This window comes from Mesoplodon densirostris, chromosome 9, assembly GCF_025265405.1.
Source record: "Mesoplodon densirostris isolate mMesDen1 chromosome 9, mMesDen1 primary haplotype, whole genome shotgun sequence".
In the NCBI taxonomy this organism is placed as follows: domain Eukaryota; kingdom Metazoa; phylum Chordata; class Mammalia; order Artiodactyla; family Ziphiidae; genus Mesoplodon; species Mesoplodon densirostris.
This window is the reverse complement of record NC_082669.1, coordinates 107,864,132-107,890,731: the sequence shown is the minus strand read 5'-3', so window position 1 is coordinate 107,890,731 and position 26,600 is coordinate 107,864,132. Positions and strand designations below refer to the sequence as shown.

The 26,600-nt window shown below is 61.5% G+C and overlaps 3 protein-coding genes across 22 annotated transcripts; 2 read left to right on the top strand and 1 right to left on the bottom strand.

The window, feature by feature from the left end:
• Positions 1–1,153: 1,153 nt before the first annotated feature.
• Positions 1,154–3,618, top strand: TMUB1 (transmembrane and ubiquitin like domain containing 1). 4 transcript variants are annotated; one of them, XM_060108240.1, is made up of 3 exons: positions 1,154–1,251; positions 2,157–2,575; positions 2,873–3,618. In XM_060108240.1, exons 2-3 carry the CDS (start codon positions 2,187–2,189, stop codon positions 3,222–3,224), a joined length of 741 nt encoding a protein of 246 aa, XP_059964223.1. In that variant the 5' UTR covers positions 1,154–1,251; positions 2,157–2,186; the 3' UTR covers positions 3,225–3,618. The 4 variants fall into 4 exon arrangements, with proteins under 4 accessions (XP_059964223.1, XP_059964225.1, XP_059964224.1 ...); XM_060108242.1 differs by lacking the exon at positions 1,154–1,251 and adding an exon at positions 1,431–1,500; XM_060108241.1 differs by lacking the exon at positions 1,154–1,251 and adding an exon at positions 1,545–1,801.
• Positions 3,619–3,919: 301 nt separating this feature from the next.
• On the top strand, positions 3,920–8,600 carry FASTK (Fas activated serine/threonine kinase). 17 transcript variants are annotated; one of them, XM_060108532.1, is made up of 11 exons: positions 4,042–4,129; positions 4,641–4,796; positions 4,922–5,344; positions 5,842–6,021; positions 6,141–6,280; positions 7,085–7,323; positions 7,425–7,584; positions 7,806–7,897; positions 7,967–8,104; positions 8,163–8,296; positions 8,389–8,600. In XM_060108532.1, the coding sequence occupies exons 2-11, from the start codon at positions 4,667–4,669 to the stop codon at positions 8,484–8,486; spliced, it is 1,734 nt and encodes a 577-aa protein (XP_059964515.1). In that variant the 5' UTR covers positions 4,042–4,129; positions 4,641–4,666; the 3' UTR covers positions 8,487–8,600. The 17 variants fall into 17 exon arrangements, 14 of the variants coding, with proteins under 14 accessions (XP_059964518.1, XP_059964522.1, XP_059964521.1 ...); XM_060108531.1 differs by lacking the exon at positions 4,042–4,129 and adding an exon at positions 4,173–4,381; XM_060108533.1 differs by lacking the exon at positions 4,042–4,129 and adding an exon at positions 4,174–4,381 and having other exon boundaries at positions 8,182–8,296.
• Positions 8,601–8,805: 205 nt separating this feature from the next.
• SLC4A2 (solute carrier family 4 member 2) lies at positions 8,806–25,093 on the bottom strand. Its single transcript, XM_060108267.1, has 23 exons — positions 24,924–25,093; positions 22,541–22,654; positions 20,678–20,843; positions 20,278–20,519; positions 20,079–20,197; positions 18,332–18,564; positions 18,090–18,232; positions 16,478–16,658; positions 15,022–15,157; positions 14,719–14,884; positions 14,465–14,579; positions 14,152–14,336; positions 13,795–14,020; positions 13,427–13,642; positions 13,196–13,344; positions 12,863–13,057; positions 11,031–11,291; positions 10,828–10,917; positions 10,460–10,626; positions 9,868–10,121; positions 9,601–9,770; positions 9,146–9,319; positions 8,806–9,043 (listed from the first exon to the last, which is right to left on the bottom strand). The coding sequence occupies exons 2-23, from the start codon at positions 22,589–22,591 to the stop codon at positions 8,963–8,965; spliced, it is 3,720 nt and encodes a 1,239-aa protein (XP_059964250.1). The 5' UTR covers positions 22,592–22,654; positions 24,924–25,093; the 3' UTR covers positions 8,806–8,962.
• Positions 25,094–26,600: the final 1,507 nt, after the last annotated feature.

The window sequence follows — 26,600 nt, the reverse complement described above, 5'->3', positions numbered from 1 at the left end:
GTACTCCCAGCATCTCACTCAGTGCCCAGCACATAGTATACATCTAAAAAATATTTCTAGAATAAATGAATAAATGAGAAGGAAGGAACTAGAAATAAGTTAGTCCTTTATATGATAAATCTAAACTGACTGTCCCAAGGCAACATTTGGAGTGCTTGCTCCCACAAGTAAGCATTTGCTATCAGGACACTAGGGTGCATTATTTTTAATCAAGACTGGTCTATACAATCTAGGATGTAAGATCTCTGTGCCTCTCTGTGGCTATAGGAGCCCAGAGGAGGGAGGGAAAACCCATGGAAATTAACTGGCCCGGGGCAGGCCGAGGCTCAACATCCTCTGTACAGCAATACTCTAAGGACCTAATTTCTGAGCACAAATTTGGGTGGAGGAAGTGTTCTAACACCAAGTGAACAAATATCTACTGTGTGACAGATCCCCTACATAGTTTTCACACTTGTTTAATAAAACACCTAATTTTTTCCTTACAATTTTTTCCTTACAATTGTCTTATGAGGTATGTTTTAGGAATGAAGAAATTTAGGTTCAAAGAGATTCAATAACGCACTCAAGGTCATATAGTTGATAAGCACGGGATAAGGGATCAGCATTTGTGCCAGGTTCCAAAGTCCATGCTTCTTGCACAGTCTTACAGGGGCAAAGTGGAGAAGGGGACCAGGTAAATAAAGCAGCTCAAGCCATGGTGGCCAGCCCTTAAGATGGATATCCTCAGCCAGCCTGGTGGGGCAGCCCAAGGATACTGGGCTCTGGGCTGAAGAGTCAATTTGGAGGGTCCAGGATGCCTTCCGGCGTCCACTCTGACTTAAGAGTAGGCCGGGGTAGGGTCCATCTGAACTCCCCAAAGGCTAAATCTCGAGAAACACCGGTGCTCTGACACGCTCCAGCTGACGTTAGTTTCTGGAGTGATACATGCCCTGGCTGCCCGAGGGGGATGGGGAGGATGCTGCTGCCGCCCAAACCTCTGCGGGCTGGAACAACCCCCAAACACGCCCCCACCAGCCCCTCAGCGATTTGCGGGCACCGAGATCAGGTAGCCGAGCCCCGCACGTGGGTCCGCAGGGCGGAGGGCGGGGACTGCCCACCGCGCCGGACTACAAGACCCACAATGCTCCGGGCTGCGGCGGCGGCGCAGCGGCAGCGGGGAAGGCGGGGGTGCCTTCAGGTGTCTGCGACCTCGCCACCTCCCGCCCGGAAGTGCCCGAGGGTCCGCTATGGAGCTGGCGGAGCTAGGCGGTGAGTCCCTGCGCCTTGACCGTACCCACCCCGCCGCCACCTCAGCTGGCCCCCGCTCGCCCCGCCCCGGGATCGCCCTCGCCCTCCCGCCACTCGGGGATGGGTGTGGGGGGCGGGAAGATGGGAGGGGTGATAGAGGATCAGGGTGGGGAGGGCGAAGTCTCGGATTCCCGGCCGAGATCTGTGGTCCTGCAGCAGGCTGAGTTTGGAGAGGCTTCTAGAGGAGGCGCGGGGTCGGGCCGCCTCGGGGTGGGGTTTGAGTGCACCAGGAGGGGCCGAGTTGGGTGGGGGGTGGCAGCCCTCGGAGGTTCCAGTTTGCCAAAGGGCGCAATTTGACTTTTGGCGTGGGGAAGCCTTGGGAAGCGGTCCCGTGCCGCGGGTCGGGGTTTGGGTAAATGGTAACCGGGCGGTGTGTGGGGGTGTGTGTGTGTGTGTAGAGACCTTTTTCTTCCCCCTTGGAGAAACTTTAGCGACGGAAGAGTAGATAAGCTTTGGGTGAAGTAGACGAAGGAGTAGATAAACTTTGGGATGACCTAGACGGGAAGAATAGGTAAGCTTTGGGGTGAAGTTTGGTGCAGGTTGAATTTAGGGGAGAGTCGCTTAGAAGGTCAAGGCCCTGACCTCGGAATAGGGTTTGGGTGAATTGGGCAGCTGGTTGAAGACCTGATCTCAGGTTACAAAAAATTAGGACTTGGGATTTGGTGATGGGAAGGGGTACGTGGGGCAAGTTTGGGGTAACTGGGTGTCAGAGCGGTCCGTGTCCCACGGTGGCGCTCGGGTATGCGGGCAGAGGTTTGAGGACTGTGGGAGAGTTGTGGTGGGGTGGGGTCAGGAGCCCCCCCCCGAAGTTCAGAGGGATCTTGGCGGGTGAGCCAGTCCCTTATGGGTTCTTTGTGCCTCTCCAGCTCGGTAGCTCAGCGGGCAAGGCAGGTGCCATGGCCCTGATCGAAGGGGTGGGTGATGAGGTGACCATCCTTTTCGCGGTGCTTGCCTGCCTTCTGGTGCTGGCTCTCGCCTGGGTCTCAACACACACTGCCGAGGGCGCTGATCCACTGCCCCAGCCGTCAGGGACCCCAACACCGACACAGCCCAGCGAAGCCATGGCGGTCACCGACAGCATCAGAGGGGAGGCCCCAGGAGCTGAGACCCCCAGCCTGAGACACAGAGGTCAGGCTGCACAGCCAGAACCTGGCGTGGGGCTCCCAGCAACACCGCCACCTCCAGACTCCCCCCAGGAGCCCCTAGTACTTCGGCTGAAATTCCTCAACGATTCAGAGCAGGTGGCCAGGGCCTGGCCCCATGACACAATTGGCTCCCTGAAAAGGTAAGCCGGGAAGAGAGGACAGGAATAAAGTGCTAAAGAGCGGGGTGGGAATGATCACAGACCTAGAAGGGCCACTGAGGATATCAATATCTGAGACTTATCCCTCCGTTTATAGATGAGGGAACTGAGGCCCCCAAATCACACACCGTATTGTTCCCCTGAAGCAGGAGGGGCCCCCTTAGAGGCCCTGACTTGGGTGGTAGGTGGAGGACAGGGGTGAGGGTGGGAGAGTTATTTCGGGCAAGGGGCCAGGATTGCCTGAGACCTGCTCTATTACCCAGGTCCCTCTCTCCTCAGGACCCAATTTCCTGGCCGGGAACAGCACGTGCGACTCATCTACCAAGGGCAACTGTTAGGAGACGACACCCAGACCCTGGGCAGCCTTCACCTCCCTCCCAACTGTGTTCTCCACTGCCACGTGTCCACTCGGGTGGGTCCCTCACACCCACCGTGCCCACCGGGGTCAGAGCCAGGCCCCTCCGGGCTGGAAGTAGGCAGCCTGCTGCTGCCCCTGCTGCTGCTTCTGCTGCTGCTGCTCTGGTACTGCCAGATCCAGTACCGGCCCTTCTTTCCCCTGACCGCCACTCTGGGTCTGGCCGGCTTCACCCTGCTCCTCAGTCTCCTGGCCTTTGCCATGTACCGCCCGTAGTGCCTCCACGGGCTCTTGGCAGTGTTGCTAGCCCCTCCGGACCTTGCTCCCCACGACACGGTGGGAGTTGCTGTCTGCCCAGGCCTGCCTCTCCGACCTGCCTCTTTCCACTACCCTGGAGCCCAGCCCTGCGCCGCAGAGCACTCCAGGGGCCAGCGGAGGCCCCTCCCTGTGACCTCCACGGCTCTGGGCCGCCCCCCGGGGCAGCTGGCCCTCAGCACCCACAAACAGTCGGCTCCTCCGGGTCAGACAGCTGCTGTCGCTGCCTTGGCCCTGGGCAGAGCCGGGCCACGCCCCTGGGCCCTTCTTAGTGTTCTGCCTGAGAATCCAGCCACCTCTAGTCCCTGACAGCTCCTTGGGCTGATTTAGGGACTCAAAGACTGAGGGGCTGGAGAAGGGGAGCTGGGAGGGGTGGAGGGGGTTCTCTGGAACATGTGCAGATTAAATAACTGTGAAGTTTTCACTCTTGGTGTGTGTCTGCGTGTGCGGGGCCGGGGAGCTCTTGCCCACTGGGAGACAAGGCATGACGGGCGCCTACCGGGCACTTCGCTCTGCCCAACCTACCCAGCCCGGCCGCTGACTCCCCGTCACCTTTTCATCCCAGCCTCAGCCCCTAGCCCTTTGGCCCCGCCCCTGCCCCGCCCCTGCCCCGCCCCATCGCCGCGCGCGCAGCTTCCCGGAAGCAGGGGGCGGGGCGCGCGGCGACCTGGCGCGCGGGGACTGACGGGAGCCACGTCTTTGCTGGCCGAGGACTGTGCTGCGGTTGGCGTCTGGGTGGCGATCCGGGGGCTGCTGGGAAGATGGCGGACTCGGTGGCCCCCCGATGAGGAGGCCGCGGGGGGAGCTCGGCCCCCGGGCCTCGAGACCGACAGAGGGAGCGACCTGCGCGGGGCCTGGGGAGCCATGTAGGGGTGGTGCCTGCGGGGCGGGCCGCGGGAGGGCGGCGGGAGTTGGTGTTGGCGACCGTGCCCACGGTCTCCTGGCATCCCCGGGCCGGGTGGGCGTGGGGGGGGGGCCCTGACACCGCCGACTCCGCGCCACGGCAGAGCTGAGCCCTCGGGCTCCACGGGCGCCCTCCAAGGTGGGCCCTGCGTTCTCGTTTCACGGGCGAGGCTTGGGCAGAGAGACGAAGCCACTTGTCCAAGGTCACGCAGCTGGTAAGTGGGAGCACCCAGCATGGAACCCAGGACCGTCCGGCTGCGGAGCCCGCGCTCCACCCTCCGTGCCGCCGCCGCCTCCTGCGGGAGGGGGAGGTGGTCGGGAGGGCGCATCGTCGCGCGAGCTGGGCTCCAGGCTGGGCGCGACCACTAACCAGATTCGTGACCTCGGGCTTAACGTAACCCCCTTGCCTCTCTGGGCCTTGGCTTCTCCACCTGTGAAATCGAGGTAATGCCAGCCCTGCCTTCCTCCTCATAGGCCTGTAAGGAGGACGAAAGGGGATAATGCATGTGGAATTGCCTTGTAAATACCCCTACGCTGAGCACACTGAAGGATTACGAGTGCTGTTTCAAAGGATGGAAGAAGGCAGAGAGGGGCGGGTTGGGAAGTGGAGCAGAACGGTCACAGAGAAGGGTGAGCACGAGTCCGGGCTGCTCAGACCCCGGGCTCCACTGGATGGGGAGCGAGGTGAAGACTAGATAGCGGGTCTTTCTCACCATTGGAGAATACCTCACCCCCTTTTCTGGGCCACCCCTCAGGGTCTCCATCACCCAACGCCATGCTTCGAGTCCTGCTCTCTGCCCAGGCCTCCAGTGCTCGGCTGTCTGGCCTGCTGCTGCTCCCACAAGTACAGCCCTACTGTCTGGGGCCCGGCAAATGGGGAGACCGGCCTCCTGGAGGAGCCCCCCATGCAGTCCCTGTGCAGGGGTTGCAGCGGCTTCTGGAACAGGCGAGGAGCCCTGGGGAGCTGCTGCGCTGGCTGGGCCAGAACCCCACCAAGGTGCGCGCCCACCACTACCCTGTGGCACTTCGTCGCCTGGGCCAGCTCTTGGGGTCTCAGCCACGACCCCCTCCTGTGGAGCAGGCCACACTTCAGGACTTGAGTCAGCTCATCATCCGAAACTGCCCCTCCTTTGACATTCACACCATCCACGTGTGTCTGCACCTTGCAGTCTTACTTGGTGAGGACGGTGTCTGGGGGGGTGGGTGGGCGTTAATGGAAGAATAGAGAAACAGCAGAGGACCCGAGATCGCTGACAGAACCCACCTCTCGGGCTTGCCAGGAATGGCACATACGCCGCCACACTTGCTGCTGCTCCCCCTGTATTCGTGGAAGACATCACGAGTCAAGCAGCAGGTGTTGCAGCTTAGCTAGGGTGCCACCCCAGGTCCCTTCGAATACAGCGCTCTAGGAAGCCCCTGCAATTTGTTACCACGGGCAAGAGCTGAGAACTCACTTGCCTTCTTTGTATGAGGCCTTCCCCACAGACTGTTCTGATACCTTAGTTCACGTGGTATCTCACATTTCTCCAGTGTTTCCACGTGCTCTGTAGCAAACCTTCCAGCCCAGAAAACAGAGACGAGAAGGATTGGGGATTCATTAACTAAACTCCAGGACTGGAACAGACCAGAGCAACTCCGTTGCTAGGACTGCTTCCTCTGACCCTCTCCTCCTCAGGCTTCCCATCAGATGGGCCCCTGGTGTGTGCCCTGGAGCAGGAGCAAAGGTTCCGCCTCCCTCCGAAGCCGCCTCCCCCTCTGCAGCCTGTCCTTCGCGCTGGGCTAAGGTTGGAAGCTGCTCTCAGCTGCCCCCGTTTCCAGCGGCATCCACAGCATCACCTCATCCGCAGCCTGGCAGGTGCTGGAGGGGGTTAAGGTTCATGAGAGGAGGGGAGCTGAGGCGGAGGCAGGTGGTGTCTGGTGGAATCTAGTTGAGGTCTGGCCTGAGGGTCCGGTGTGATGAGCTGTTCTTCGCAGAGGCCAGGCCAGAGGAACTGACGCCCCACGTGATGGTGCTCCTGGCCCAGCACTTGGCCCGCCACCGGTTGCGGGAGCCCCAGCTTCTGGAAGCCATTGCCCACTTCCTGGTGGCCCAGGAAGCCGAGCTCAACAGCAAGGTGGGATTACCTCCCACCTTCCCATGCTCCTCTCCTACTCATCCCATCCTCAGACACCCTGGCAGGCCTAAGCCCCATCCAGCTTGATTGGCTGCTTCTGTCTGCAGCAGACAACCCAGTTAGGATCTCTACTCTTTCCCGTGGGGTTCCACCTTTGCTCACACCCTCGCTAGCTTGTCCACCTCCCCAGCACGTATGCCTGGTTGTCTGCACTTCTTCAAACACTCTTTTTTTTTTTTTTTTTAAAAGATGTTGGGGGTAGGAGTTTATTGTTTATTTTTGCTGTGTTGCGTCTTTGTTTCTGTGCAAGGGCTTTCTCTAGTTGTGGCCAGCAGGGGCCACTCTTCATCGCGGTGCGCGGGCCTCTCACTATGGCGGCCTCTCTTGTTGCGGATCACAGGCTCCAGACGCGCAGGCTCAGCAGTTGTGGCTCACGGGCCTAGTTGCTCCGCGGCATGTGGGATCCTCCCAGACCAGGGCTCGAACCCGTGTCCCCTGCATTAGCAGGCAGATTCCCAACCACTGCGCCACCAGGGAAGCCCTCCTAACACTCAGCCCCTGTCTTAGCTTGGTTGATCCCACTCTGCTGAGTCTTCAGGGACAGAGCCCGCAGCCACGTCTCCTCTGCTTGTTTGAAGACTAATCACGTGGAGTTCAAGCAGTGCTTACACTGTAGAGCTTCTGGTGTGTACGTAGCGGGATTGCTCTGCCTTTATGGTGATGCTGTAAGCTTGCAGGCCAAGCCTCCCTGAGGTGCAGCTTGTAGAGAACACTGGAGAACCATTTCTCACCATTTCTCGCCAGGTGATGGGCTGCTCTTGCTCCGCAGGTGGTACAGAAGTTGGTCCTGCCCTTTGGGCGACTGAACTACCTGCCTCTGGAACAGCAGTTTATGCCCTGCCTCGAGAGGATCCTGGCTCGGGAAGCAGGGGTGGCCCCCCTGGCAACTGTCAACATCTTGATGTCACTGTGCCAGCTGCGGTGTCTGCCCTTCCGAGCCCTGCACTTTGTTTTTTCCCCAGGTTTCATCAGCCACATCAGTGGTGCGCAGACTGGAGGGCTGGCTGGGTCCCGGGGAGCCAGTGGGCAGGGGAAGCAGGGTGGGGATCTGCAACCCCGTAAGCCTTGTCCTGCCTTCCTGCAGGCACCCCTCACGCCCTGATTGTGCGGCGCTACCTCTCCCTGCTAGACACGGCCGTGGAGCTGGAGCTCCCAGGATATCGGGGTCCCCGCCTTCCCCGAAGGCAACAAGTGCCCATCTTCCCCCAGCCACTCATCACCGACCGTGCCCGTTGCAAGTACAGGTGGATGGGGCAGCTTTGGGGAGGGGAGGGGAGGGGAGCGGCCCGCAAGAAGCACGGGATAGGCAAACCCGGGGGCCCGTGTACTGTGTGCGCTGCTGCGCCCTAGGCAGTCGGAAAGAGCGGAGCAGCAAAGGCATTTCCCAGGGCCACGGAACTAGGCAGGAGGGAGCTAGAACGAGTGTCCTGGGGGCTTTCCTGATACTGGTGTTCCTCTCCCCCAGTCACAAGGACATAGTAGCCGAGGGGCTGCGCCAGCTGCTGGGGGAGGAGAAGTATCGGCAGGACCTGACCGTGCCTCCAGGCTACTGCACAGGTGAGCTGCGGGTGGGCCAGCGGCTCGCCAGGCTCGCCAGGACACGGAGCCTCCGCTGAAGGCCAGCAGCTCTTTCTCTCCATGCCCTGCAGACTTCCTGCTCTGTGTCAGCAGCTCTGGGGCTGTGCTCCCCGTGAGAACCCAGGACCCCTTCCTACCGTATCCTCCCCGGTCCTGTCCCTACACAACCCGTGACCCTGCCCAAAGGTAAGGGGAGAGGGTGGGAGAGCCTTGCCTGCCTTCACAGACAGCAACTCTGAGCCAGTCGCTTACTTCTCCTCCAGGGTGGTACTGATGCTGCGGGAACGCTGGCATTTCTGCCGGGATGGCAGAGTGCTGCTGGGCTCACGGGCCCTGCGGGAGCGGCATCTGGGCCTGATGGGCTACCAGCTCCTGCCGGTGAGAGCCCTCCCCGTGCCCACACACTCAGCTGGTAGCCCTGCCCCGGCCGGCCAGGCCCTGGGGTGACCTGCTGCCCTCTCCCCCTGCAGCTACCCTTCGAGGAACTGGAGTCACAGAGAGGCCTGCCCCAGCTCAAGAGCTACCTGAGGCAGAAGCTCCAGGCCCTGGGCCTCCGCTGGGGGCCTGAAGGGGGGTGAGGGCGTGCACACGGGTTCAGGATGGCCCCCCCATTGGGGGGTGGACAGTTTGCACTTTGGCGCCATCTGCTTTGATTTGTCATTAAAGTCCCTTTCCTTCCCCATCGCACATGTCGTTTCTGGGGCAGAGCGGGTTGGATTCCGCCATCTCTCTTCCATTCATACCTGGTACACACACACACACACACACCACACCCCCCCACACACACACTACACACACCACACACACCCCACACACATACACCACACACACACCACACACACACACACATACACCAGACACCACACACACAGACACGCGGCCGGGGATAGGTGGGGGCCGAAGCACTTTATTGCGGGGGGGCTGGTAAGGGGACTTTAAATTATTCACTTAAATAAAAAGGAGGAGGGAGGAGGACGGGGAGAGCACCCCCCAGCCCCTGTTCCCTCTGTCCGTCTGTCCCTCGGCTGTCCGTCCGGGCAGCAGCTACACCGGCATGGGCATCTCGTTGTACTCGTCCACACCCTCCCGCTCATCAAACACCGGCTCCGCCTCGTTCGCATCCAGCTGTGGTGGGGACGGGGTCGGGAAGGTCGGTGCTGAGCACGACCCCTCGGCAAGGCCAAGGAGGGGGCGCTGGGGCTGGGGCTGGGGGCGCAGAAGCCTTACGCATTTCATCTCTCGCTCGGTGAAGATGCGGGTGAGCACCAGCATGCGGAGCGGCACCGTGAGGATGAGGATGAAGGGGAAGGCCAGGGAGGCGGCCGTGGACATGACGGCCCAGAGCACGGCCAGGCAGAGCAGCTGCAGGGCCGTGAACAGGTGCATACGGAGGGTCCGAACCTGGGTGGGGCGGCGCAGGGCGGGACAGGTGAGCCCAGGCTCCTCCCCAGCCTCCGGGCGCCCCGGTCCCCGGAGGGCCATCAGGCCTGCCACACCCAGAGGACGGTGACCCCTCTCCCCTCCACAGAGGTGGGACGGAAGCGCCTTCTTGGGTGCTTACCGGAGACGGGTCTGCACAGGCTGAATGGTGGTGGCCAGAGTGGGCAGATGGGGGGCTGGAGGGTGACCCACACAGACCAGGACGGGGCAGAGGCATGGGGCCCTTCCGGGCCGGGTCTCACCTTCTTGACGTAGGTGACGTCTGGGTGGTGTTTGGGTGGCATGAGCAGCAGGTGCAGCCGCTCATAGAACTGGATCCCGTTAAGGGAGGTAACTCCCATGTACAGGAAAATCCCGAAGAGCACAGCCAGGGGTATCTGCCGGAGCAGATCCCCGATGACCAAGGAGAGGCCTGGGGGAGGAGGAGAAGGAACAGCTGGCCCCAGGGCTCCCCACCCCAGTGGCCCCAAGACCCCTACGGGAAGGCTGGGCGCAAGAGGGGAACGTACCCACAAGCAGGGCAACCAGCAGCCCCGTCACCCGCTGCTCCTTGACCTCCTGGATCTTGGGCTTGTCCCCGGGCGCCACAGCCTTGCTCATGACAGTAAGCGCGTTGGCATGCGTGACGGAGCGGACAGTGGCAGCAGCCAACCAGGGCAAGCCAAAGAGGGCACAGATGCCACCCATGGCCACGATGAGCAGGAGGTCCAGGTGGAAGCCGGAGCCCTTCTGCAGCATGCGCTCCTTCTTGGAGATGATCAGCCTGGGCGGAGACAGGCGCGCACTGAGCCCCGGGCCCAGCCTGGCAGACAGCTGCGTCTTCCCAGGGTGCCCCATCAGTCATCTCCGTCTGTGGAACCTGATGGTCCCTGACTCTTCCGTCAGGGCGAGGGTTCCATCATGGAACCGAGTCCCACCTGGCCCTCCCCACCCTCCTGGACAGTTCCCAGCCCGTCCTGTGCCCATCCAAGCAAACGTCAGTGGGATTTTCTGTTGCCTGCAAAGTAAACTCCAGCAGCCAGCCTGCCGGGGGCTCCAGCCCCTCCACGCAGCAGGTGGTCCCCATCTGCACAGCACCCCGCCTCCGCCAGGACCACTCACGTGGTGATCTGTGTCTCCATGAAGATAAGGATGAAGACCAAGATGGCGGGCAGCAGGCTGGCAACCATCATCCACACAGGGAAGGAGCTGTGCTCCCCCAGGGGGTTGATGACCCAGCCTCGCTTCTCTGGGGCTGTCACTGAGAATCCGCTGGGCACGCTCAGCTTCTGCGGGGCAGAGGGTGGGGCCGGGGGTGGGTGAACCTTGGAGGGAGTGCCCTGAGCTGCACTGGGCAGGGTGGACGCTGAAGGCGTGCTGTGGGAAAGGCCTGGTGTCTGCCCAGTTTAGAGGTAGCTCTGGACATGGGGGCCTGGAGGGGAACATCCAGAGCCCGGCACCACCTCACTGCTGCGCGCGCTCCGCCGCACCTGGGTATAGGTGTCCTCGATACTGTAATCCACAAGCACCATGATGAGGATCGCGATGGGTACCCCAAAGTCCCCGATCACTCGCCGTACCTGTGGGCAAGCACCATGCTCAGAGGCCCCGCAGCTCACTCCAGCCCTGACTCCAAGTCGCCCCCCTTGCTGCCCCCAGATCTCGCCTCCCTCGGGCCTGCCAGCCCACACACCCGGCCAGGGAAGAACCGGCTGTTCTTGAATTTGCGCAGGAAGAAGGCGATGAAGAAGGTGCCAGCCATGAGCACCAGCGACAACAGGGCGGTGTTGGGCTGGCCCCGGGGCCTCGCCTGCCTGGACGGCCCAGCTGAGCTCTCATTCCTCGGCCCCAGCGTGGCTCCTTCTCCTGCCCCAGCCCACGTGGCGTTCTCGCTACTGTCTGCCTCGGAGCTGTTGGAGACCGAACAGCCGTGGAGGGGGTGTTCCTGGAAGATCTGGGGAGAGGACAAAGGATTCTATCAGCTTAACTGGTGAGACATCTGGGACTCAGCTATATGCTGAGCGGGACAGGTGGGGCTGGGGGTGGCTGGCCTGCCCTCAAGGAGCTTGTCTTGATTAAGAAAATGACCGAGGTGACCAGATGTGAGCACAACTAGGAATTAAGAGAGGGGCTGGTCTGGGACTTCCCTGGCGGTCCAGTGGTTAAGACTGAGCTTCCAATGCAGGGGGTGTGCGGGTTTGATCCCTGGTCAGGGAACTAAGATCCCACGTGCCACCCGGCGTGGCCAAAAAATTTTTTTAAAAAAAGAGAGGGGTTGATCTAATTCGGGAAAGCAGCTGCAAACGAGGCTCCAGCCAGGCCTGGAGGAGCAACACAGGGAGCATGGTGGGCCTTGGGGGCACATCTTCTGATCCTGACACAGACACAGACACAGACACAGACGTGGGTCTGATGCCCAGACCGTGACCCTGTCTGTCATCTTGGGGGCCTTTCCCTTTGACATTCTGGATTGTTCGCCGCTTTAACAAAAGCACAGGGACTTCCCTGGTGGCACAGTGGTTAAGAATCCGCCTGCCAGTGCAGGGGACACAGGTTCAAGCCCTGGTCCAGGAAGATCCCACGTCGTGGAGCAAGTAAGCCCATGTGCCACAACTACTGAGCCCATTCGCCTAGAGCCTGTGCTCTGCAACAAGAGAAGCCACTGCAATGAGAAGCCCGCACAACACAACGAAGAGTAGCCCCCACTCGCCGCAACTAGAGAAAGCCCGCACGCAGCAACAAAGACCCAATGCAGCCAAATAAATAAATAAATAAATTTATTTTTTTAAAAAAGAATCCACCTGCCAATGCAGGGGACATGGGTTCGAGCCCTGGTCCAGGAAGATCCCACATGCCGCAGAGCAACTAAGCCCGTGCGCCACAACTACTGAACCTGCGCTCTAGAGCCTGCGAGCCACCACCACTGAAGCCCGCACACCTAGAGCCCGTGCTCCGCAACAAAAGAAGCCACCGCAGTGAGAAGCCCGCGCACCGCAACGCAGAGTAGCCCCCGCTCGCCGCAACTAGAGAAAGCCCGCACGCAGCAACAAAGACCCAACGCGGCCAAAAATAAGTTATTCAAAAAACAAAAGCACATATTACCTTCGTTATTAAAGATATGTGAGTCATCCACCTAGATGTTCAGCCTCACAGGTAATGAAATAATTGCAGAGTAAGCTCATAAGGACGCCCCTTTTCACATCTTAAGTTTTTGAAAATTTATTTCACAGAAGATACTGCGAAATATACGTCTTATATGTTGTGAAGCATGTATACTACTTTTGCAAGAATGTATTTACAAGTTAAAAAAAAACAAAACACATGAGTCTTTAAGACTGATCTGAAGCTCTGGTGTATATGTTGGTAACAGGGAGGGAGGTGGGCGGGGAAGGGGTGGGGGCGGGAGGAAGGACCAGCCTAGGTTCTGTGGCTCCATGGGGCAGAACAAAGGGGCAGGATGCCCCCGGCTCCCTCCAGTCCCAAAGCCGGGCCCCTCCTGGGCCAGGTTCCGTCAGGCCCACCCACCTTAACCAGCTTGTAGAAGGTCTCGTAGATGAAGATGAGGGAGATGAGGAAGGCGAAGATCTCCTGGGTGAAGCGGGAGACGAAGCGCACCAGGAAGCTCCCCTCCAGGGCCACCATGAGCAAGGCCAGCAGCACCAGCCAGAAGCCAATCCACACGCGGCCCACCAGGTACTCCAGGTTGTTGCTGCTGCAGAACTGGGGCGGGGTGGGCAGTCAGATTCGCAGCCCGGGGCGGGCTAACGGGGTCGGGGTGGGGGTGGGAGTGCTCGGGGAAGAGGAGGGGGAGCTGATCTGGGCAGGAAGAACCAGCCCGGGTAGCCCGTGGCCCCTCACCGAGAAGAAGGCTTCCTCGAAGACCAGCAGGGGCCCCGAGAAGCCGATCACCAGCAGCGGCTGGGCCCCCAGCAGGCAGAAGATCACGCCCTGGATCGCCGTGGACATGATCAGCTCTGATACTCCAATCAGGTCATGCGTCTTCTCTCCTAGGGCGGCAAGAGCCAGCTCAGGGGCTGGCGGCCGGGGGTGCCCGGGCGCTCCCCACCACGACCTGAAGCCTCTCCTTACCCAGAAGCCCCCCGAAGGTGATGGCAGGAGACAGGGCCGCAAAGTAGATGAAGATGACGGCGGCCAGGCACTGGGGGTCGAGCGCGTCTCGGAAGTCGCTCAGGTAGTGGGGATAGCGGCGCCGCACATCTCGGATCAAGCCCCCGAAAGGCCGGCCTGTCCGCCGGAGGGGATCGTCTTCCACCGCACCTGCCGCCTCTACCATCTGCAGGAGCGCTGCAACCCAGGCCTCCATCAGGGCGCCCGTCACAGCCCTCTTCCTCCCGTCCCGCTCTCCTCCGCCTACAACAGGCCACCCACCCTCCAGCCTCACCCCCCAGGCCCCCGCCGGCAGCCCAGACCTGGCCCCGGCCTGCGCTGGCCCGTACCCTTATCCTGGGCTGACTTGGGCTCCAGCCCGGCCCCCGGGGGCAGCAGCCGGCCCTGCTCCTCCCGCTTCTTGAGCATCTGGCGCTGGAAGTGGGCGACGGACCGCAGCAGCTCCTCGCCCTGCACCTCCGACGGTGGCAACACCACGCTGCAGTCCAGGAAGGCATTGATGGCCGCCAGCAGGTCCTCCCGCTCGTCTGCCAGGTAGGCTGCCTCGTGGAATTGCTGCCAGAGCGGGACCGGGGCTAGTGAGGACACGGGACCAGGGCCGGGGGGCCTGGGGCCGGGCTGGGCGACTGGGTGGGGGCATCCCAAGCGGGTTCTGGGGCACGGGGCCCGGCCGGGCGGCGGCTGACCTTGTCGGACATGAGGGTGGAGATGGAGCGGCCGATCTCGTGGTAGTCCATGTTGGCGCTGCTCGGGCCCAGCAGCAGGAAGAGGAAGCGCACGGGCACCGGCACCTCCAGCACCGCGTCCAGCTCCGCTGCCTCCCGCAGCCGCACGAAGGCCATGGTGGGGCGGGAGAGGAACTCCACACAGCCTGGGGACGTGCAGCCGGCATGGGCGCGGGAGCACTGGCCGCCTCCCGGCCCCCAGCGCAGGGGGCGCCACCGAGGCAGGCCAAGCCACCCGCACCCTGCCCCCCACCCCCGAGCTCGCCTCACATACCCACAAGGACCACCGTAGCCTCGGCGTTCTCAGGGATCTTCTCCAGAAGCTTCAGCTCATGCTTGGACTTGGAGCGGGTGATCCCAGCCGGAGGAGCTGCAGGAGGCGGCTCACGCTGGGGATGCAGAAGAGCAGAGCTCAGCCTGGCCACCCCCCACCCCCGGCCCCCCCCATTCCCGCCCGACTCGCTCGGTGGTCCCGCAGCCGCAGTGGTGGCCGGACCTGACCCAGGCAGGGTCACTTTCTCTCCTCACCTCTCGCTCCACCTCCAGCCGGGTCTCGGGAACACCTCCAATGAGAGGCTCGGTGACGTGGGGGTCGCTCTCGGCCCCCTGGCCGTGGTGATGCCCCAGCAGGGAGCCCAGGGAGCCGGCCGAGATGTTGCGGGGAAAGGAGAAGTCCTTCTCGTCACTCGGGTGGCTGGTGGGGCAGCAGGCAGGAGGTGAGGGCCGGCGGCCGGCGCTGGGCACACGCGGGCACTGGGCACAGGCGGGCACTGGGCACACGCGGGCACTGGGCACAGGCGGGCGGGCAGGGTGCGGCGGGCGGTGCCTCACCTGTGCTTTAGCAGCAGGGCCCTCAGCACGTTGGCTCTGTCCTCGGCCTTGATCTGGTCAGAGATGACCATCTGCTCCACCACCTGGTGGGCCACGCCAGGCAGGGTCTGCTGGTCCAGGTCCAAGAGCACAGCCCCTGGAATAAGGACAACCGGGAGGGGTCCTCATCCCCAGGCAAGACGCAAGGGCGGGGATGGGAGGGAGGGAGAGCGGGAGCGAGGGCAGCCACGTAAGTGAGGCCCAGGGTCGGAGCACCAGCCCAGGAATCAGTGAGCAGGGCCCAGCTCTGCCCGAGGCCCAAGTTCCACGGCCTCTCTGACCCATTTCTTCCAACCCTCCTCTCCCAGCAGGAATGCTGTGGGGCTCAGCAGAGGCCAGGGAACCCCAGCCATCAGAGAGGCTACCGGGGCCGGGCCCTGCCCAGATGCCCCTTCCGGGGAAGCACGCAGCAGGAAGTGCCCCGGGCCACCCGCTCGGCCTAGACTGCTCTTCACTGCCAGCAAGTGCCTCCTCTGACTTCACTCTAGGGTCCCAGTTCTGCCCTCTGGAGCACGACACAGCCGGTCTGCGGCCTCGTCCCCGTGGCAGCCCTGGAGCCACCTGAAGACACCCCCCTCCAAGTCCAGCAGCTAGCTGCTCAAGGACAGTTTCTAGATCTCTCCACCCCGTCACTGCTCTGAGTTGCCATTTCATATAGAAATGAAGGTCCTTTCAAAAGCCACCAGGTCATTTTTCCGCCAAGGTCAACTCACAGGAACACAGAACTAAAGAACAAACAGAACCGAAGGCCCCCCGAGCAGCCAAAACCGAGATCGCAAAGCCCGGCGATAAAGCACCCGCACTTTGGCACCTTACCCCAAGCCCTCAAGCCTCACTCAGAGCCTAGTTAGTGTCTGCTAGTTTGGAAATAATTGTGACAGGTTTCTGAGTCCTCAGCTGCTTAGAAGCAGGCCTGCTGACGGCAACTGGGAGCGATTCCCCAACAGGAAGGAGGAAACAAGCAAACAGCAGAACATCAGACACAGTGCTCGCGAATCCTGCATCCGTGCTCGTGCAGTCAAGTTTACACAGCCCTACTACAGGTTAGGTCACATGCCCCAGAATCTCTAGAATTTCAGAAAGCGTTCCACCAAAGCTGTTTGACAACACTGTAGCATCCAAAACATACCAGCTTCCGTTATCTGAAAATATCACTTAGAGAAGCTGCTTGCTGAAGATGCCAGACAAGAGAAGAGGGTCAGTCCTGCCCTGCAGTCACCCAATGACAGAGCCCGAGGAACGGCAGGCATCGCGAGAGGTGATATCGTGACAGGAGATGCTCCCTCCTGGGCTCTGGTGACATTACACACCCTGTTGCTCAAGACAAATGTGGGACCACGTGGTCCTCAGAGAACGGGCGCGGCGGGCGAAGGGAACTCCTGGGGCAATGACGGGCAGGGCGTGGGGTGTGGGTTACCGTGGGCCAGGGTGCGGCGCAGCTCCAGGAGGCTGCGGAATGAGAGGGAGGCCACGTGGGGCTTCCCCCAGCGCTCCGTCTCTTCCTCCACATCCTCCTCGAATTTGATCCAGCGCGCCGTCTCCCGCCACTGAGGCTCCTGGTTTTTGTCCAGCAGCAGCTCATTCAGTTCCACAAACACCTTGGGGTGAGATGAGAGGGCGTGGCAGGACGGGGGCACAGGCACGGAGCCTGATGGAGGGCACAGGCATGGAGCCGGGGCGAGTTATTAACCCATCGCAGACTGGCCCTCGTCTGTAAAATGGGAGTAATACCACCCCCATTACTAGTGTATAGCACAGGGATCTATACTCAATATTTTATAATAACCTATGAGGGAAAAGAATCTGAAAAATATAGATACATATGTATGTATAACTGAATCACTTTGCTGTACACCTGAAATTAACACAACATTGTAAATCAACTGTACTACAATAATATTAATAATAAAAGGGCTCTAATGAGGGCTAAAAGAAAAAGTATACAAAACATTTAGCACAGTATATGACTCTTAGTAACTGTCTGATGAATGGTCACTACACACACACACACACACACACAGAGGAATTTTTTTTGGCCTCGCCACGCAGCATGTGGAACTTCCCTGCCCAGGGATCGAACCCATGGGAAGTGAGGAGTATTAGCCACTGGGCCACCAGGGAAGTCCTACATTGGAATTCTGTAGGATTCATTTATATGCATTCAAGAACTGGCAAAACTAATTGAGAGTGACCACAGAGCGGTCACCTCTGAGGGTGGTGACTAGGCAGAGGCCTGAAGGAACTTCCTGAGTGTGGGAAATGTCCTATATCTAGGTAGGGTTGGCCAGGTATTTACACGTGCAAAGTGTCACAGAGCTGTATGCTTAACCCGGGTGTGCTTTACTGTGTCTGTTCGACCGCAATAAAAAGGTAACCAAAAAAATCCACTGGAAGGGACAGGGTTCAGGGCCAGAGCCCTAGAGTCTAAGGTGGGCAACGTCGCTAAGTAACTGAGTGGCCTTGACCAGTCACTGCCCCTGACTTACGGCTGATGTGCCGCCTGGGCCAACATCCTCACAGGTTATGGGAGGACTGGATGAGCACAGAGGTGACTGGATTCTGAAAAATGAAACGCGCTGCTCCACGGAGCTGCCTCTGGCCCAAACGGTCCTCAAACACCTCGCTGCCAGCTGCCAGAAAACGGGCATGAAAGGGAAGCCGACCTGTCTAAGATGTGAACCAGAACTGTAAGGCCCACACCAGCAACAGCAGGTAATACCGTAATAACTGTCTGGGGACAGACGGCTACTAGACTTACCGTAGTACACATTTGGTAATACGTTTAAATGTTGAATCGTTACGTTGTACACCTGAGGCTAACATGATATTGTGTATCAACTATATTTCAATTAAAAAAAAATCAACACTGTTCGAAGATGTGTATATTGCACTCTTGTCCAGTGTACAACCTTCAAAACCATACACGACAACCCTGGTGCTGGAGATGACCGCAGGTCCGAGAAGGGGCGGGGGCTGTGGTGAGGAGACAGATGGGGAGATGCTGGAAGACCGTGAAGTGGAGAAATTACCTCGTGGGGCTTGTGGGGGGCCCGGGGCCGAGCCCGAGGGGTGGGGCCAGGCTCTCGCCCTTCCCGGCCACTCTGCACAGACGCTTTGGCATTCTTCCGCACCAAATGTCGCCGTACCCCAGGAACGTCCTCAAACCGGTGACCTGTGGGCGGGGGGTGGAGGGACAGGGTCCAGCGCCCCTTCCTCTTACCCCCACCCTCGTTCCCAGCAGCTCCGGGCGTGGCCCAGGCCCAGCACTCACTCTTCATGAGGTCTAGGTCGGCCGTGGCCAGCGTCTGGGCCTCGCTCTCGTCCGTCGGGACCCGGGGTAGCAGTGCCTGCTCGGCCCCGGTCATGCTGCCGATGCGCCTCCTCTCCTGCAGATTGTAGCTGCGGTGCCCAGGCTGCGCTTTGGCCGGGGGGCGCCCAGAGGCACCCCCGTCATCACCTCCCGCTGTGACACTGGCCACTGCCGCCACCTCTTCCACCAGGGCTCTGGAGAGACAAAGCAGCCGTGAGCCTGAGAACGCGGGCCCCTCCCCCTCGGCCGGGAGCCACACAGGAGGGGCCCAGGAAGGGGACCCCACTGGACCTCACCCCTCCTCGCTCCCCACTCTCGGTAGGTATAGATATGAAAGAGTGAGGGCTCTGGAAGCAGACTGCTGTATCTAAATCCGGCTCAACCATTTACTGGCCGTGCCACCCAAGCAATCACACAAGCCACCCGGAACATCAGCTCAGCAGAAAAATGGAGCTGAGGGCAGCCTTCCCAGGTGTGGGGAGAGTGAAGTCCGGAAAAGTACCCAGAGTGGGACCTGCTTCCCCTCCCAGGCACACCCCTAACAATGGACTCGAGGTTCACAGCGTCCCGTGTTTCTAACCAAATGGAGTAAAGTACATGGAAATGGGCCTTTGAAACTGTAGACACCCCATCCTGCCCAACAGTCATAAGGAGGATATGAACCCCTGTCCCTTACAGATTCCAGCTTCTGCTCCTGTCCCCCAAGCTGCAATGCCTCCTTTCTCTCTGCCACTGCCAGTGGGTCCCTGTCCCTGCCGCACCTTTCCACACCGTTCTCCTGGCATCTCACCTCCCACAGCTCCAAGCCCCCATCCCCTGCCCATGACCAGTCCCCCCTCTGCCAGGCTCTCTCCACCTACACCTACCTTCCGTGCCCTCGCTTCTGCCTGCACCCCTGCCCACAAATCTGACCCACTTTTCCAGCGCAACGCCGTGCTCTCGCTGGGGCTCCGCCACCTCCTCCTGGCCGTCCGGCCACCTGCAGGCCTGCGCCCCCAGCGCAGACGGCCAACGCGGACCCAGTTCCGTCCACACTGTCCTACCTCCCCAGCGAGTCTGTGCCTCCCTGGAGGGGCAATTGGCCCTTCACTTCCCCGGGTCCTTCGCACTGCCTGGCACCCAGAAACCAACAGGGTGACCTTGAGACCTAGTTCAAAGTGATTTCTTCCAAGAAGCCTTCTCTGTTTAACAACCCCAAACTCCAGTCACCTACTGGTACCGACACTACACCTGAACCAGGTCGTCTGGCACAGTAACTCGTTCTCATACCATTTCACGGGACCACGACCAGGGTGGACTGGCAGCTAGCTCCCCAAGAGTGAGAGGGGCTCTCCTATTCCTCTCACACCCTTGGGGTCCCAGGGGGTGCCTGGAGGTCACCCGTCCAGTCCCTGATCCGGTGTTTGATGCTGCTCCACCTGAAGCCACGGGCGGGGGGATGGCAGGGGGTGGGAGGAGACGGCTTAGACCACACATCTCTTCCGTGCCAGGCTGACCCATACTTAAACTTCCGTTCATACCACGCTTCTATTATTCTTGGTTTATAGATGGGAAAACAGGCTCAGAGACACTGTGACTTGTCCAAAGTCAAATCGCAGCGGCAGGACTGGGATTTCTGAACCTGTCTGGGGACCTCAAGGCTCTTGCTTTTCTCCCCACCTCAACTCGCTGGTGCCGGCACGGGAGGTCCCTATCTGGGGACACTTACCCAGTCTGGGCCCCTTTGGTGGCCTGGGGAGCTGCCTCGTGGTGGGGCAGCATTGGAGGGGGAGACGGACTGGTCGTTTCCGCCTTCCGGTCCGCACCTTCATCCTCCTGGAGAAAGAACTAGAACAGGGACCCGTGTGAGCAGGTGAGGCCAGGCCAGGGGTACTGCAGACATCCCCAGGAGTCCTGCCCCCGCTCACCTGCACGGAAGAGGGTGTGGACGCAGGGGACGGCTGGGTGAGTGCCCTGGCCCCCTCGGCCTCACTGGTCTCTTCCTCCTCTTCTTCACCCTCCTCGATGGTGGGGGTCTCCCCGGTCGGGGAGGCTCCAGGGCGCCTGCGCGGCTTCCGTCCTGGGCCCTGGGGTACCTTTCGGCGCCTGGCGTCAGGAGGCAGGTGGGTGGACAGCGGGTGGTGGATGTGGTGGGAGGACTGCCGGTGGTCTGCAGGGAGGAGGGCGCTTGGCTGCCGGTGGGCATGGCTCCCCGCTCAGCTGGCCGGCCCCCAGCACCACCCCTAGGCCCCCGGCTCCATCCTGGCTCCATCCTGGCAGCCAGAGCACCGCTGCCCCCCGCTCGCCCCGCCTCCCCAAGCCCCTCACATTCAAAGTCTGCCTCCCCATAGCTTCGGCCGGGCTCCTCCCCTCCTCGGGACCCGGCCTCCTGTAGGATCTCCTCAAACCGCTCCACGCCCAGGGTGCGGTGAAGTTCATCCTCCTCCTGCTCAGGGAAGCCAGGCGTCACAGGGCCCAGGCTCTCCGGCTCTGGCTGTGGAGAAGGGGCGGGGAGAACGCACGCACGGGAGTCGCACGGGAGTCGTTCCTCGAAACCCCACCCCGCCTAGCGGCAGAGTCCAGTACCCCCCGCACCCGGCTGCCCTCCCCTTGAGTGCCAGGGACTCGGGACTCAGCACCCACCGCCCAGCAGCCCGTCCCCCGGGTTCCGGGCTCTCAGGACCCTGGCTGGGCGCATTCCAGTCAGTTCTAGGGCAGGGGGAAAGTGTCTGCCCTGGAAGCCTCAGCAGAAACCCTGTGTGTCCAGCCTGCAGGTCAAGGTCGGGTGTGTGATCTGGGCCGTTCACATGGCTGATAGTGAACGCAGCCCCTGCGCTGGGGGACGGCCGCTGAGCCTGAAAAGTAACTTCTGCAGGCGCCTGAGCTAACTGACCCGGGCTTGGTCTGAATCAAACTACAGCCCAGCTCCTGGACAGGGATGCAGCGCTTCACCTTGTGAGGAGAGGCCCCCGCTGGCAGCAGGGGCAGCCCACCCGCACTGAGTCCGGAGCCCGGGGCCTCAGCTGCTGCGGGGCCCCGCCCTGCCCCCACCCTGCCTCCACCCTCACTCCCCCCACCTGAGTCATACTGCAGGAGCGGCGGGACTGCGGTGGTGGTGGTGGCGGTGTGGCGCTTTGGAGAGCTCAGCCTAGCTGAGCAGCCGGCCGCCCAGCCCACGGCCTTGGTCCAGCCCCCCCACCCCTCCCCCCTCCCCCCTCCCCCCAGGCACCGCTAAATATTTGCTCAAGAGCTTCTGGACTTGAAGGGCATCGACATCTCCAAGGGCAGGGGTACCAGAGCAAGGAAGCGCAAGGGGGAGGTAGGCTGGGAAGAAGGGCGGGCCTTGGAGAGTCCCGGAGGTGGGGTCAGGAGCAGCTGGGGGTGGCAGGGACACTGGGCCGGAGAAGACGCAGGGGTGAGGAATCTGCTTCTCCCCAGCCCACCTCCACAGCTCTAGCCCGGCTCCCCCGGGCCCTGGGCCTCACTCTCACCAGAATTAGCACGCGGGCTAGCCCGGGGTGGGGGGAGGAGGGTCAAGAACCCCTTGCACCTGAAGCTGCAGGAGGAAGTCCATGGCCGGCAGAGGTGAACTCGGGAGGGAGGGGGAGGGGACCAGCCGGCGCCTCTTCCTGGTCACGTGCCCCGCTGGGCCAAGGTGACCAATAACGGGCTGATTATGGCACTGGGGTTAATCATTAGCCTTCCCAGGAAGATCGGGAGGGGGACACGAGGGGCGGTGGCCACGTGGGGGCCAGGAGGGGCGGGGCTGAGTGGCACGTGGGGCCGGGGTGCAGCGGTCTGCCCAGAGCTACCTTGCAGCAGACTGGCACCGCCTCTAAGACCCAGTCGGGGTGGGGGTGGGGGTCGCTGGCTTAGAGACCCAGGCTTCCCTAAGTTCCTCTCTTGCTGAGGCTAAACAACCCGGGTCTTCAGGACACAGAGCCTCAACTCCCTCCCTAGGACCAGAAGCTGTCTGACACCCACCCCCCAACCTGGGGGATACCTGTCCCAGACCCAGTGCCCCACGCAAGGCCCGGAGCGGGGATGGCGGTGCCCCTCCCAAGTCCCTCACAGGCTCCCCTCCCAGGCTTCTCCGGACACACACGCCCCTGTTTGACACAGACCCGAACCCTGGCCAGAGCCCCAGGGGTGATGGTGGAGAGGGACAGGGGAGCAGCGGGCAGTACTCACAGTGCGGAAGGAATCTGCGCCCGAGGCGGGGCGCCCGGGGGCGCTGCTCATGGCCAAGTCCTAGCCCTTCTCGCTGTAGCTGCGGCTTTCAGGGCAACAAGGCGGCGGCATAACCTGGGGGTGGGGGCGGGGGAGGAGCAATCACTGCATGAGAGAGGTGCCAGGCCTGCAGGGGCACCCCAACATTGCACAGCCAGGGGAGGGCAGGGCACGGGGGCTTCACGGAAGCCCGCTGGCCAACGAGGGGTCTCCTGGTTGCACAGGATCCTCCCAGACTATGAAAGGCCTTAGAGTGGCCCTTGGAGGGTGGGGGGAGCAAAGAGAGTTACTTATGGGAAGAAAAGAGAGGAACAAAGAGAGACAGAGGCAAGCACTGAGGCACAGGAGGCCACAGAGGGCCAAGGAGTGAGGGGGAGAGAGCCGGGGGTGAGAGATGCTGGGGGAAAAAAAAGGCAGACAGGAGTCAAGGCCCAGACCCAGAGAGAAAGCAGCGGAGATCAGGGAGGGGAGACAGAGGAAGCAGGGAGGAAAGGCCGAGCCAGAAACGGGAGCGGTGGGAGCGGTGGCCCAGCGGTGGCACGGCACGCTGAGACGGGCTGAGACCAGAGAGGGCTGTGCTGGGGGGAGTGAGACACCCCTTGAGGCAGAGACGACGGGAGGATGAAGGAAGGGAGAAAGAGAGCTCTGGAGAGAGCCCCAAACAGCAAGCAAGGGGGCTGTTCATGTGCCCCCTCCTCTGAAAAAAGCCCAGCCCCGAAGTGTGTGGCGGGGAGGCTCCCTGGGGGAGGGGCAGGAGCCCAACTCCACTCACTCAGTGGGAGGGAGGAAGGGAGGCTGGCAGGCACAGGCCGGGCACGGCTTTATAATGGGGGAGGGGCACGTGACGACCAGAAGGAGGGTGGGCACAGAAACTCTAAGGTTCTGCCCTCAGGAGCAGTCCCGATCCCTCCCCTCCCCAAGCCTGGGGCCAGGAAAATCTGAGTGGCAGGGCTGACGCCCTCCTGACCGTGACTGTAGGGGTGTCTGGGGAGGACACCGTGCGGGGGGGCGGGGGGCGAGGGCAGCAAAAGAGCTGCGGTTAGGGAACCTGACCAGTGCCAACTGGGGAACCTATTCCTAGTGGGGGCGGTGCTGGGGACACCCAAGGCTCTGCGACGGCAAAAGTACCGAAGCTCCCCAGTGTGTCACTGGGGGGTCAGGGTTACCGGATTTAGGGCCAATTCGGGGGTAAGACAGGTCAGTGCAGGGTCAAACAAGGTAGGTCTGGGGGTCAGTCCAGGGTGGGGAGCCTGGAGCGACACATTCCTGGCCGGCCTTCCAACTCAGCTGACTGCCCTCTTCACCTCCCCCTAGCAGGCCCTCCGCCAGGGCAAGTCTGGTGCGGGGGAGAGGGGTGCTGGGGGAGGAAACCCGGTCTGGGAAGGAGTGCCGGCACCTGCCGGCGCCACACTCCCCGCTCCGGGCTGTGCCCTCAGTGTGCTCCTCCATCCTCTCCTCCTCCCTTTACCTCCGCCCCCCCCTTCGCCCCCGCCCCCACCATCCCAGAACACAAAGCAGCCTCTGTCCAGAGAGAGCATCGATGCCGATAATCCGGGCTGGGGGCACATTCCGGGGACCAGCCCCGACCGGCCCGGAGGATTAGCAACTCTCCCCTGCCCAAGGGATTAGCACTCCGGACCCCCTTGGGGGGCATTAACCACCCCCCAAGTGAACTCGCACATTCCACAGCTCTTCGATGTGGGCCTGGCGGGAGTGGGGAGCGAAGGGAGGAGGGAAAAGTGGACCCTGGATTTCAGGCGGCGCCGCCCCCCACACCCAGCACAGAGCTCCCCACCCAGACAAGCCAGCCCCCCAGGAGCTAGGTCGAACTCTCCGCGCTCGCCTTTCCCATCCCCACCCAGCTGCTCCCTCTTCTGTCTGACCCCTTGTCCTGACCTGACCCGCCAACCCCTTCCCGGCTCCGCCTCCCAACCCCGAAATCGGGGGCAGAGGCTTGGGGCAACTCCTGGGCAGGGCACCCCGGACGGGCATGAAGGATAGAGTAGGGGACCAAAGGGAAGGGGTGTCGTCTTGGAGTCCGCCCAGGAGTCGGGAGGGCCGGCGGCGCCTCCCAGAGAGTACCCCCTCCTGGTGGCAGGGGGCGCGGCACCCTTGCTTTAGGGAACTCTAAGAAGCGGACCCTGGATCCCGCTTCCTACCAGCAATCACTCCTCTCGCCTCCCCATCCTTCTCCCCAAGACCTCGCTTCCCCGCGCCCCTGTCTCCGCCCTTTCCTGCACTTCCACTCCCTCCCAGCTCCGAGTGCCGAGTTCCCCCCTTTCCTTTCCCCTCCCTTCCTCCCTCCGCGGCCCTGGCCCTCCCCCTCCGCCACCTCTCCGCTTACCCGCTTCCTCTGGACTTCGTGCTGCAGGGGTCTCGGGGTCTCTCCCCCTTCTCTGGAGCCCTCGCGCGCTCCCGACGACTCCCCCGTGCCCACCTTGGGGCGCGCCCCCGTCGCTCCCAACTTCTCCCAACTCAACTTTCCCCCGCGCCACAGGCAGGCCAGCCCTCTGCGTGCGCGCCCCCTGGCGCACCGTGCGCGGCCCCGCCGCAGCGGGTTGGGAGGCGCGGAGTGGAGGCCGAGACCCGGGGGCGGAGGCGCGCTCCCAGGCACAGCACGGCACTGGGAGCCCAGCGCCGAGGAGGCCGCCCCGGCTGTCCCTCGGCGCGGCCCAGCGAGGTTGCCGCCCCGGGCTTCCCCGCACGGGCGTCCCGGGGACGTCGTCTCTTGGCCGCATTAGGCACCTTTGGGCGGAAAGGCTCCCGCCTCATGCTGGGGATCCCAGGCAGGAAAAAGGAGGCACAAAGATGATCAGAAAATTCGAGGCGGAGGAAGTTGAAATATAAATGCATCGGGGTCAAGATTCTCTCGCGGCCGCGGGTGTCCCCCGCCTCCCACCCGCAGTTTCCCCAGTGCCTCCAAGAAAGCCCCTGTCTTTGCCCGGAGGACAGGGACGGGAGGCGGGGCGGGGGGTGGTGGTGGAGGGGGAGCGCGAGAGGGGTGATGGCGGGGATGGATGCCCATTACCCTGAACTGACTTAGACTTTACGAACCGGGGAAATTCTGCCTCGGAGAGATTCCCTGCGGTGACCTCCCTTCTCGAACCCTATTCATAGTCATCACCTGTCATTTAAAGATCTCTGTGTGTACTTCTGGTTTTCTAATAAATTATAACTTGCTCCAGATAAGAAATATACGTTTTGCTTCTTTAGTCTGCCACCGGCTGAAGCACTGCAATGTGTATGCAGAAAACGTTCAGATATAAACGAGTTAATTAACAAATATTTAGCACCAACTTTGGTTCCGGCGCTGAGGAGTGCTGTTTGGGGCAGTTATCATCCAGTTCACATCCCTCAAGAATGCAGTCATGGGGCCTCCCTGGTGGCGCAGTGGTTGAGAGTCCGCCTGCCGATGCAGGGGACGCGGGTTCGTGCCCCGATCCCGGAGGATCCCACGTGCCGCGGAGCGGCTGGGCCCGCGAGCCATGGCCGCGGGGCCTGTGTGTCCGGAGCCTGTGCTCCGCAACGGGAGAGGCCACAGCAGTGAGAGGCCCGCGTACAGCAAAAAAAAAAAAAAAAAAAAAAAGAATGCAGTCATGAGACAGAGAGAAGCCGCAAGAAAAATCTATAATCAACTCCTTAAGGGATGAGGTCGAGGCTGCTTCAAGTGTAGCTTCTGTCTGTCCTTCTGTCTGTTGAGGGCAGTAACCAACCTGCCAGCCCTCGGCCACACCCTGGCCGACTCCAGTGGGCCCGGGCTCTGCAGGGGGCGGGGACACCCTCCCAGTGTCCAGCCAGCTTGCCTCGGGATATCAGAGTGTAGTGAAAGGCTGGAGTTGGGTGGGCTCCGAGACGACAAACGGGGCTCACAGGAGAGAGGACTCTCTGGCGTTTGGTGAATCCAGTCTCCACTGGGGCACACCTGCCTCTCTTTCCAGCCCTGCGGTCAGCTGGTCCCTGTGAAGTCATCGTCAGCAAGATATGGCTCAGAGCCATTCCCCAATCAATCCTGAGGTCACCA